Here is a 12,810-nt window from a genome sequence, read left to right on the forward strand (position 1 = left end):
CATTTTGAATTTTAATTCAACATTCGTTCCTTTTAGTTTTGATTAAAAAAATCGAATCTGGGGTGGGAGGACGTCATAAAGAAGGATTTAAAGGAAATGGGAACTTCTTGGGCGGGCGTAAAAAAGGAGGCTTTGAATAGATTGGGATGGAGGAGGAGCGTGCGTAGTTGTGTTGGCCTCAGGCGGCTAGGTGCTGCGGGGAGTTGTTAGTAGTAGTAGTAGTAGTTACTTCACAAAAGAGCATAAGCTTATTAATATTAACATAACCGTAACATTTTTTTATTAGATAATGCTAGTCTTCGATGTTTGCATTTGAAGACGCGATAGTTTTTTTTTTCGAAATATTTTTAAATGATGTTTTACTTTGATTTTGAAAAATAGAATATAATTAAAATTTCTTGAAACGAAAGTTTTTTTTTTTAAGTAAATGTATTTTCGTCGACAAAAGTTTAGGTACCAGCATTTCAATATTGAAAACTGCCTCGAGTTGGTAGCCGAAAAAAAAAAACGAATAAAGAAACCGGAAAAACTTATTGTTAAGGAACACATAAACTGTTAAAAAATGCAAGAGATATTTATTTCCAAATCTTGAATTATTTTACGTACGTAACCAAATTTAGGCTTTATCTTCTACTCTAAGTTCTCAAATTCTTAATGTAAAAATTAGATACAACTTTTTTTTACAGCTAGCCTCAGCTTACTGCATTACTAACTTTAGTTTTCCAAAGCCTTTGAGATGGTAAAATCCAAGGATTTGTATTCCTAGTCGTCAAATAATAGCTGGTATTACTTGACTTCTTAATGCGAAAGCCCCTACCCCCCCCCCTTTTTTTTCTACATTGTCTTCCTTGTAGCTAAGAATTGCAATTCCACACATTAAATTTTTTCAATAAAATAATTTACGGAATAGAGCCACGTCTTGCAAAAATTACTTTTCAGCCAGCTAAACGCATAGGACACGTAAATCGAAGAGGTAAATACACCATATTAAAAAAATGTAAATCATACGGCATTGGACTTTATACAGTCCCTACCGCTGGTGCTGATCTCCCTTTCTTGGCCCTTCAGCCAGGAAGTGCAATGGGGGGGGGACCAACCATCCTCTGCCTTCGCACACCCTTCCTGTTTACCTTCCCCAGACTTCTCCAGGAACCCATTCAGAGCTGGGTCGACTCTGGCTGAGCTTACAGAGTCACACCACTGAGATTCGTCCCAAACCAAATAATTAGGTACACTAGTATTCGAACCTTCGCCCTCTCGGACAAAGAATCCAAAATCCAGTGCACCAATCCACTCGGCTAGGACGGCACAAAAAAAGACATCCAAAAATACAACAGGTTTCAACAGATTACCACAATATACCATATTATCCGCTCAAAAATTTTTTTTGCAATATTTAAGATTTGAAACTGAACTTATAATATTTCACCTTAATGTCCTTTTCTTTTCTATGTGCCATCGTGGTTAGGTCCATACGCTGTGAAAAGCAGAGGGGTTATAGTTTTGATTTCTCGTTGGCTGTTGCAACAGCCAATCGCATTTTTCTAGCTGCGGATACTTAAGTTTTAGACTCGAGCTTCCTCATTAATTTTGAGTGATATTCATTATTTTATAACACAGATTATTCAGCTTAAAAAATCATTATCTGGCATCTTTATCTCTGGGATCGAATGGTATAAGTACCATTCGTTGTATGTGCATTTAGAACAATACCTTCTTTAAAGAAAACACATTTCTTGGTTATATTTAAAAGTGCAGATAAAACTTATGTAGAGCTCATTCTAACATGCATAAAGCAAAATAAGTACTACTCATAGAATGTTAAAGCTAGATAAAACCTACAGCCGATTTTCAATTGCAGGTTTTTACGCATACCACCACTTGTTGAAGAGCAGTATCATATTACCTGAAAGGCGAATATCGGCTACATTTCAAGTGACCTTAAGACTGAAGAGCCTGCCAATAGTTGTTGAATTTTTAATAGTAACAAAAATGCCAATAGTGAAATGTTTTCGATTTTCAATTATCGAATACGCTACTTAAATCAAAACTCCTATTACAATTAATGAAACGCGCGAATCAGAAAAGACAATCAAAAGTTGCTGTTTATTTGAAACCCATTTCAGAGCTAAGGGGCCTCCATTCAACTGTCTACAATTTAGATGGAAAAATATAGTTTGCTTTCCTTATTACAAGGAAATTATTATTATTATATAATATATTTTATTATATAACATATTTATAATATATTATTACCTTATTATTACAAGGTAATTTTATAGAGTAAAATAACAAGTAAAATATCTGATGGGTGCAAGCCAGTTAGACTGTGTGCTCTATTTCAATCTTATTTTGTCAGTCTATGGTTTTTGTTCGGTCTTAACTAAAATCTCCTTAGAAGGTCAGCGTAAATAATACCTTCTATATACAAAACTAAACTTCCTTAGCTTTGTCGTAGTTATCTTATACTTTACCTTTAAAGAAGACTGAAAAGCCACGGTAGCGTCTTTGAGTCCAATATGAGTTCTCATATAAGACAGAAAGTTGACAGGATACATTCCATACAAACGATGAAAAAGAGCGGCTATGGCCAAACGTAAATGGATGAGGAACATTTGGGACGAACTTGATCGAACTGTATGCCAGACGGTGAGCCTACTACAAAAATAATTTGTTAGAAAGGGGTTGTCACAAGAGAAAGACCCTCCTTCCCGAGGAAACGAAATGAAAATAATCATCAGTCATTCCCTCAAAAAAAATCAAACGCATATCTCAAGAAATCCCAAATATCTGAAGAACCAGTCAGCCATCCATCAAGGGCCAAACAAAAAGCACTTCATCCCCGAACGAGGTGGGAAGATGTCGTAAGGAAAGATTTAAGGGAAATTTGAACTTCTTGGGAGAAGGAAAAAAAGAGGCTTTGAATAGGTGAAGATGGAGGAGGACCGTGTGTAGCTGTGTTGGCCTTTGGCGATTTAGGGCTGCAATGAGTTGTTACGGGTAGAAGTAGAAACTTAAGGAACTCATCAGCCTCTTTTTCGGCTACGGTTATGAGTTTTGGTCAACACCATTCAACCCTTTCTTGTTTGTGAAGTCAATCATTGCACTTTTGGAAGAAATCCTTGCCTTGTGTTATTTAAATGAACAACGCAGATTAGGCAGACCGTCTTTTTGCTACGAAGATAAAAATACTGTATCAAAGAGGCAGCGGTCATCAGTTTAATATGCAGCAAAAACTAAAAGGAAGGCGTGACATTGAATGAGTTGAGCTGAATGGGATTGATTGGCATAGGGGTTGAGCTGAACAGTGGTAGAGTTATCCAATCGCATGGGAAAACCTGGAGCCAAAATAAAAATCAATAGCACCATCTGGTATTTGACGTTTTTGCAAATTTCGGAACTCTTTTGTTTAGGAGGAATGCGATCGGACACTTATTAACGCAACAGTGACAAATCCCTTATCTGCAAGTACTACCCCAAAATAGTTTTTGAGTATCCCGAATTAAAGTTTCTAGACATATAAGAGTTGTTTAAATAGACAATGTCCCTTACCTTCTACAGAATCCTTACCGGAACTTTAAATGCAAGAGGATATAATCCCAAATTCTAGTCACCATTACTAGCCTAGCTAGCCTAGTTAATTTAGAAAGATTTTCTCGAGCTAACCTAGGGTTTTTTCGCGCAGACCGGGTTTTGAGTTAAAAAAAAAACTAAAAAAAATAATTTTGATTAATTATTACTTAGTAGAGAGACTTGAGCTTTAATCCTACAAAAGTACAAACTAATAATCTCAACTATCCAAACATATTTCAATTTTCAATTTTTTTTAATGAAGTTATCAGACAGTGCATGAAAGTGTCACTTTTTTTTTATTTTCACATGTTAAATCACCGAATATCTTGGTTATACTACTTCTTTTAGATTAAAAAATCTATCCCAGTAATTACTGAGGATACTTCAAATAAATTAATAAAGCATATTTGTAATATTGATGAGAAAGTATGCAAACATGTAATTCGTGTTCATTTTTAGGCGACATTTAGTCATCATGACATCAGATGATGTCACCATGTGCATTTTTTGGCGATATTATTGTTCACATAAATATTAATTTTCATTTCCCAATTAACAAGATTCAATAAAAAAAACAAATACTTTTTACCCATTAATATTGTTTTATTTACTGCTTTTATGGATTCATCTTAATGGAACACTTATAAAAACTATGAAAGAGAATGGGACTGTTTGAGAATACCTTTGCTAAGCAAATATCTAATTGATTATTAGGGTATTCCATTTCCATCACAGTGACTTACGCAATGTTTTTTAGTTTTACACATTTGTGATGGATGCTACTTAAAGATATGGATTTTATTTTTTTTTTTTTTTTACTTTAGTTTTTTATTGACTAAATATTTTAACCCTCTCTTTGAATTTTGTATTACTTTTATTTATTGTTTTATCTTAACCCTTAACTGGTAGGGTGGGGTCTTTTTGACCCCAAGGACCCTTTGAGAGTGTGCTCCTAATATGCCGTTAGAAGCAAAGTGCTGCTTTCTCGTGTATTTTTCGAGAATTTGGTGGTGTTATAGCATACAATCAGTCGAGTAGCTGGCACCAAAGGCATAGGAGGTAAGAGTGGTCTGGGGTCATTTTGACCCCACCCTACCATTAACGTTACAAAAAAAGGGAAAATGAAGATTTGGTTTTTGAAGAAATATGATATTTATTGCTAGTATTGCATATTTCTGTCATTGCCAAGAATGACTTAATTGCTTTTTTGTAAATTCTAGTTGAATTTCACTTTTTAATTCCTCGGGTTTGGCCTTTTTCACCTTTTCTTTCCGGATTTCAGTATCAAAAAGTGATTCATATGGAAAGCTTTTACGTTTTCTTTTTCCTTATAGCAAGAATGGATACCCGAGCTAAGAAGCACCTTACAGAGGAAGATATCAATCAGATACTTGAAGAAGATGACGATTTATCAAGTGGATCCGACACCCAGAACGACAAATACTACAGACCATCGAATGACGAGCAGGAAAACCTTGTTCCAGATAAAATTTCATCATTAGAAGAAAGCGCAGTAAGTCCAATGAAGCTACCGCTCCTTCACGTCAATTCGGAGAACAACCATCACTAGCTCCAGGTCAGCCAGACCTCGACAATGTGCCTCTTTCTCAGAGAACCAATAGATGGACCCGCAAGGATGTGCTACTATTACGTGACAGAACAAAAAATTGGTCGAAAAGTGAACTGCCCCCGAGCCAAACCAGAGCTAAAAACATTGTGACTGAACGAGCTGGCCCCAAAAGACCAGACGCACAGGTCAACCTTTGCAACCAGAACTGCTTGGGGTCTTCTTTTTTCTGAGAATATCATTGATCCAGTGGTGGAGCATACCAACAAAAAAATGGATCTCTGTCGTGCGAATTTTGCAGCCGATCTACTGGAAAAGCAGACATTTACGAAGCCAATGTATCCGGTAGAACTTGGGGCATTTTTTTGGTCTCATATACCTTGCCGGAGTTTTCAAGTCAGGAAACGAAGATACAACTGGCCTGTTTGCCAGCATAGCAACTGGTAGAGATATTTTTCGGGCGACCATGAGCCTGAAAAGGTTCCTGTACATTGAAGCCTGTCTTCGCTTTTACGATTCATCGACCCGTCTAGCAAGAAGAACGCCGCTTGCACCGATATTCGATGTTTACGAGCAGTTTGTTGGAAACTACAGCAAACTTTACTCCCCTACAGACATAGTCACTATCGACGATATGCTTATCGGGTTTAGAGGCAGATGTCATTCTCGTATGTACATTCTTACAAAACCCAGCAAACGCGGCATCAAAATGCAGTGCCTAGAAGACGCCCTTACTTTCTATCCCTGCGATGCGTTCAATTACTGTGGAAAGGAGACAAAGTTGCTTGGATCCGAGTATCTTTCGGTACCAACAAGCCGAAGAACACGGCGTGATCTTCGGCTTTAGGTACCAATATCATGGCCGACGATTGGTACAGTTCCGTTCAGCTCGTAAATGAGCTTCTAAAACAGAAGCTGACCTATGTAGGGAGTGTAAAGAAAAACAAGCGTTAAATACCTGACAGTTTCCTGCCAAACAAAATTTCGCCAGGATGCATCAAACACCTAAAGTCGACGAATACACGGGAAAATCGGGAATTTTTGAATTTTACAATTCAAAAAAGATTGGAATTGACAGTCTGGACCAGAAATGCACGAACTGTACCACAAGCCGAAGAACAAGCCGTTGGCCAATGGCAGTGTTTTTTGCTCTATTAGACCTTGCTGATGTAAACGTGTCTGTGCTCGTAAATGAAACTAGCAATCAAGAGAAGAGCATTTCCCGCTGTGAGGTCCTCATAAGGTTAGGTATGGCTTTGGTCCAACCATTTTAAATAATCTCACCATTTTAAAAAATAAAAGCTCATGTTTTCATCTAAATATTTTATTGACTGCTACCCTTCAAAAACTTGGGGTCATTTTGGCCCACCCTACCATGAGTGTCATAAACAACACCCTACCAGTTAAAGGTTAAGATATAGACAGAATATAGGTCAGTTGTGAGTTAAAGTCTCTCTTAGAACCTCGGAAAGACGGCAAGAAAGAAGAAAGGGAAGAAAGCACAAAAATGAAAGAAAGCAAAGAGTAGGAATAAAGTTTTAACAGGGAAAACAACAAGAATACAAAGTTTGAAACATAGCTCTTGGTATCATGGTTGCAGCAATAGCTGCAATCTAGTAGAAAATATAATAAAGAGCGCCCAAACGGTCTCAATTTCAAAGTCTTCTTCAACAAATCAGGATGCTCTTCCCAACATGTCTAAGAAGCAGTACGAAAGAAGCAAGGTGTACAAAAAAAAATGATCTGCCAAAAAGAAGTGCCTTCAACAAGAACAGCAAGAACCAAATGTTTGAAGATAATTTAGAAATAAGGCTTGGGGATTTTAAGTGTAAAATCTAAGTCCTTTCCTTTGTGATATAATATATATATATATATATATATTTATCACGAAAGAAGGCTTAGACGGCTCAGTCTTAATCTGGGGGACCAATGACTAATATACTTGAGTAGTTCTACCTCATAGTCTACAAAGTGTTAAGAGCATGGTTGAACATCCCAAACAAGACTGGAAACCAATTATAATAACGGCGTGAAGTCCAAGGTGGATTCAAAAGCAAAGCTTTCTAAAGCTTGAACTCACGAAATTTTCCTTGCTCTATTACGCAGGATGCTCCAAATGTCAAAATACACTTCTACATAGTCGGCTTCTGAAAATTATGGAAAACACTAGAATTCATTCTCATTTTTTAGATTAATAAAGACATCAATGCAACGTGCTTACCAGGCATCCCCTCATGTTCTAGCCCTAGAAGAGTGGCCTTCAAAAACAACTTTGCCTCTTTTTGAATAGCCTTCAGCTACCTTCGGATGCATACCTCTTCATTTCTGCAGCATTCCTTTACAAACACAGCTAAAAAATAATGTAGTTCCTTCCTCAAGCTGAAAAAGGTGGTGTTGAATGCCGTAAAACGTATTTCTAATACCACATCGCTAAAAGTATTCAGTAATCTTTATAAGATGATCCTACAAGGAGGTACTTCTGAATATTTGTCTGTTACAACTTCAGGCATGAAGTGGCCTTGCTATGGTCAATTCTTTTTTTCCCAGATGGAATTACCTTCTTACATTATGGTGAGTAACATAAACTTCACAGGAGAGCAAAATAGGAAAAATGGCTTTCAAGTGTTTTGACTGTAAATAATGACGAGCTGCTTGAATAAGAACGGTCTGTTTAGGGCTAAAAAAACTGCAAAAATGAGTTGGTTGAAAAGCGTCCATGTCCGGCTATTTCTGCGAGTAAGAAAAGCTCAAATGAACCATTTTTTATAAATAAATTCTCCATTTATCTGAAAGACCATACGATTAGTAGATACAGATTGTTTATGTGTATTTGCCTAGACTCTGTTTTATTCTTTTCACTATAAACGTCCTACATCTCTCTCTTTAATTTTTTTTTCTCAGACAAAAGTCAGGACAGAGCCAAATTTTATAGCCAAATCGCTTCCATGACAAAGATGAATTACGAAAATGAAAATTACTCCGATTAGTATTGTCATAAGAAAAGAGGAAAAAACTTGATATTTTCTAAGCAGGACATACTTGAATATCGTAAAAATATCATCAAAAAGTTTAGGAACGGTTGAAGGAATGACAGGTAATATGGCGGCAAGGACCAAGGCAGCGTTGACAAGCACTACTTCATCGGTGTCATTCTGAAAAAAAAATAGTTAAAAATGGTAGAAATGTAGAAAAGCAGCGTTTCTTTTAATTTAAAAGCTGTTATGCTTTCTGTTACGTTTTCACTGAATGAAATTTCCTGATTGGATGTAGAGCCCAAGTTTTATGGCTCAAGATAGCATTTTCAAGCTTCTACGTCCATATCGTCCCTAATACATTATTATATTATTATATATATATTATTATTATATATATATTATTATATATATATACATATTATTATTATATATATATTATTATATATTATTTTCTTTGACAATAATTCCTGAACTTGAATCCCGCCCCCTCCATGCTCTCCAGAGTATTGAGTTCTCACAAACATGGAGGTTTTCATGCTAGGTTAATGAAACTTAGAGAAACAGGTCTATAGCCCGGTCCAGGAAAAGGTTTCCACATCTACCTCCACACCCTCCTAGGTCTTGATGGAGTCTATGAAATTAAGTTCTAATCTTGAAAAACATGTATTATGGGCTTACAATCACACCCTAGCATGGGGCGCCATGGGGGGGGGGTGAGGGGAAGGGGTGCATTTTCCAACCCCTGATTTTCAGGGGGCAAGATTCTGTCACAAAGGACCCTTTGCCCGCCTTTCTACTTTGTTTACTATATTCAAGCCATTCTGTAAATTGTTATGACATTACTACACCCCTGACAATCATTAACCTTACTTGAGGTATTATGAGACGATGATATTAGTTAGCATAAAGTCAGTACTACAAACTGGGCTGAGAAAGAATTGGAGCAGCGAGTACAATCATCCCTTATCTCAATCATTAGACGAAGTCTGACCGCAACACAGCTCTTCGGAAAACATACAATTCAGGAGAAAAATAAGTAACTTTAGATTTGTTTTTTCATGGAAAGAACGCATGTGGCGTTGGTATTTACAGCCTGGAGAATGGAAAAAAAGGATTTGGGTGACCCAAATCCATTTTTGGCTTCTCTCAAGGAAGAGCCTTGCCAAGGCCTAGACTAAAATGGAAGCGAAATCTAAGCTGACTGCAAACTCCCTCTTGAGAGTTTCACTGAAAACCACACAGCGCAATTGTCTCCGAGTCAACAAAACCCTAAAACTCATTCGATTAACGGAATAATATGCACATATTTTATTAAGAATATATTTATCTGAAAGCAACGAATAGTGTGAGCATATAATTCTAAACTTCTCTCAGGACCTTGATTAATGCCAAAGAGAATGTTTAGTCGACAAATGCAGACAGCAGCTGGGAATCTGGTAATTTAAAATGTCTTGTTTTACACCTATTGTAAAATTGATACTTATTCCCTTTAAACTTCGCTTAATCGACCGATTCTATTCTCCTATATCTTTTTCTGGCTCTCCAACTGTTCAGGAGTTCTTATCATTCCAAAGTCAACCAAACCAGATCAAGCCTTGAATTATTGTATAGCGAAAATTAGAACAAATTTGTGTGTAAAGAACTTCCTAAAATGCAGATTCAAATTTCCGCTAAAAAATGCTGAAAACGTCCATCTTTCATTCGATAGACGTTTCTTATGAAATCGGCAGCTATCAAGACCGCTAACGCTGAAAAGGCGTTAAATGACCCGCAGTCTCTTTGGAAATTCCTGTCTCATAAAACTGTGCATTCTGGTGATGGTCCCCAATTTATACCAATTTCAGAATGGGTTTCCCATTTTGAAAATCAGTTTAAAAAGCTAGATAGGAGAGTTGAAAGTGTTTTTGATGCAAAGGTGTCCGAGCTTCTAGTTTCCAAAATAAGACCAAATGGGGTAATGGTTACATAGTTGATATTGAGGCGACAGTGCATAAACTTATGAAAAGAAAAAATTTCTGCAGGAGCGGACAGTATACGTGCACAGCACCTTACGGCCGAGAGTGACATGTTATATTGTCATTTATCATGACTTTCTCAGATTATTTTTAATATTGGTATTGTTTCTGGTTGTATGTGCCTAGGTGTCGTAACATCTATCCTAAAAAAAAGGGAAAACCACATTCTTCTTGCCTGTCGCATAGGCCCATCACAGTTTCTAATGTTCATGCGAAGATTTTCGAGTTTTTGATCGTAGATCGGGTACATGAGCGTTGTACTATACCCCCATTTAATTTGGGTTTCAGTCGGGGCTAGGATGTTTCCATGCCTTACATACTTTTTGTTCTATTCTTCAAGATATGGAGGCGTCGGGGAGTACGTTGATTTTAGGTGCATACGTGTGACAAATGCCTTCGGGTCACTTCTCCACTCTCAAGCAATGCTTAAATTATATAACCGCGGTGTAATCCTGTACGTTATAGTGCCTCTTTACTACATGTATCACCATCTGAAAGTCCGGTTGAAACTCGGTGACTCGTTCGCTGAAGAAGACCTCCTAGTTTACGCTGGTATAAAACAAGGAGCAATAACCTCCCCAAGCATTTATAATAATGCCTCTCTCCCTGCCCAGGTTGATCTCCTACTAGCTGCGTATCTAAAGGTGTTGATACATCTGTACTCTGTTCTTCTGACGACCTGTTGAACCTGTGCCGTTCCATTGCCAATTTACAATGCAACTTTGATGAGCTTGCAACTCGCTACGACAACATATATCTATTTATTAATGCTGCTAAGTCGCAAGTGCTATTTTTTAATTGCCCAGATTCTTTAGTTCCAGAAAGCGTACGACTAGATTTATCAGATGTTGTCCCTAAATCAGAGCTAGTTTACATTAGTTTACCGATTGGGGCTTCCCTAAGGTATACAAGAAAGCTCCTTAGTAAGCATGCTGAGAGAAAAATACGTGCAGCATATGCTAGCATTGTTCATTCGCAAGTTAGTCTTAAACGAAAGCTACTGGCCAAGTTGTACAATAGTATCGACCTTCCGCACATACTGTATCTAACGCCATTTTGGGATTTTGACCGATTTTGATAAGCGATCTGCGCAAATCTTACTTTAAGTTTGCAGAGTACCCTCTACAAATCCCTAGATGGTTTAGAAACGGTTATGTGGTTCGACGTTTCGGTGTTACGGAGCCCCTCCTTGCAGGGGACTCTCGGTTCGAATGTTTATCGAACCGGCCATCTTCACACCCCGAGAAAATGACTCTATTTTGATTTTTTTTCTATGTTTATGCTATGTATTCATAGTTCGTTGTTTTTCTTTCTTTATTTTGTTTTATTTTCATAATACTCCATCGCGTTTTGTTGTTTAATTGTATGATGGGAAATAAATATTAATTTATTCATTCATTACTTGGTATAAGGATATGCAACTGGAAACCAATGAATTCATTGTGAAGCTGATGGATTGGAAAGAAATTATTTTATACATGGATGCTTTTATATTGTAGTTCATCTGATGATGATCGGAAACAAAACTACAAACAAAGTGTTAAAGCTGGCAACTTATGGGGTTCAAACTTTCATTGTAGAAGTATGCAGTATTTTTGAGAAAGCAAAATTGCTTTATATCAATTCCTTCAGCACAGATTTAGCAAACCAGAAAGTAAGGGGCGGACTGAGGCTTTTACTGCAAAAGTAAAAAGCCTTTTCAGAAAGTTTTACTGCTTTGTAGCAAGCTAGTCTGCATAAAATTTAAGGGCAAAAAGTCAAGAGTGGTATACAAAAATTCCCTCCCCTTGCCCCAAAGGAAGACCCCAAGTATCAACAAAACTTAAGTACAATAATATATGATATATCTAATTACCATATTAATTAAAAATAACGATGCCGTATGTACTGCGCTGCTGTCAGTATTGTGCTTTAATAGCATTGGTGTTAATCAACCAACTAGAACGAATAAAACCTTATCATGTTACGTCGACTAAATTTGATAGTCCCAGAGAAAAAAAAAGCAAGGAATGCGAAAGACAAAGTTGATGTCATATACTAATTAAAACAAGCCACGTATTAAAAAAACTGCCTACGAAAGAGAGGAGGGGTAGGGACAACCCCTCCTTAATATAAATTCAAAGAAGCCACCACAAAAAATTCAGGAGAAACATATGTGTATTAAGCAGCATTACATCCCACCTGGAACATTCTTTAAATCTTCCGTCAAGAAAAAATTTAAAAGTCAGACATATGTTTACAGATGATGCTACCCAATATCAACTCTAAAAACTAAAGTATACTACAGGCGTTTCAGAACTCCCAAGCCAATGGGGTGACAACTGAATGAGGGAAAGCAACGTCCGGAGCAGTAACAGGGCTCAATGAAATAAATCTCTGTCCCAGGGGATTTCTAATAAAGAGTTGAGAATTATCAGCAACAATAAAAATATAGTTGCGACTTGATCAGGATCGAAACTAGAAAATTTGACGGCACCCAAAAAGGTTAACCAAGCAAAGCCCTAAACTCAGAAAAAAATTAAATCAACGTTTTCAACTTCTGAAGGTGCATTTTATTGAAAAAATCGACTTCATGAGCATTTTATTATTTTCAATAAATATGATTTTTTTTTTTTTTTATTAGTACATTTTTGGGAATATTTAAACTTTAAGTCTCTAGAACTCCTTTTGCAGCCTCATT

The 12,810-nt window shown here is 36.9% G+C and overlaps 1 protein-coding gene across 1 annotated transcript in view; it reads right to left on the minus strand.

Annotated features, from left to right (window-relative positions):
- Positions 1 to 12,810, minus strand: part of Tsc1 (tuberous sclerosis 1 protein hamartin) — a 191,544-nt gene that overhangs the window by 147,039 nt on the left and 31,695 nt on the right. Inside the window, exons 4-5 of the mRNA XM_089103825.1 lie at positions 8,180 to 8,292; positions 2,475 to 2,658 (exon numbers count right to left, since the gene is read on the minus strand). Coding sequence (XP_088959951.1) covers positions 2,475 to 2,658; positions 8,180 to 8,292 — 297 coding nt within the window. The remainder of the gene's footprint in view (positions 1 to 2,474; positions 2,659 to 8,179; positions 8,293 to 12,810) is intronic.

This window comes from Artemia sp. Qi Xiang Cuo, chromosome 18 (assembly GCF_049724085.1).
Source record: "Artemia sp. Qi Xiang Cuo chromosome 18, ASM4972408v1, whole genome shotgun sequence".
Lineage (NCBI taxonomy): Eukaryota > Metazoa > Arthropoda > Branchiopoda > Anostraca > Artemiidae > Artemia > Artemia sp. Qi Xiang Cuo.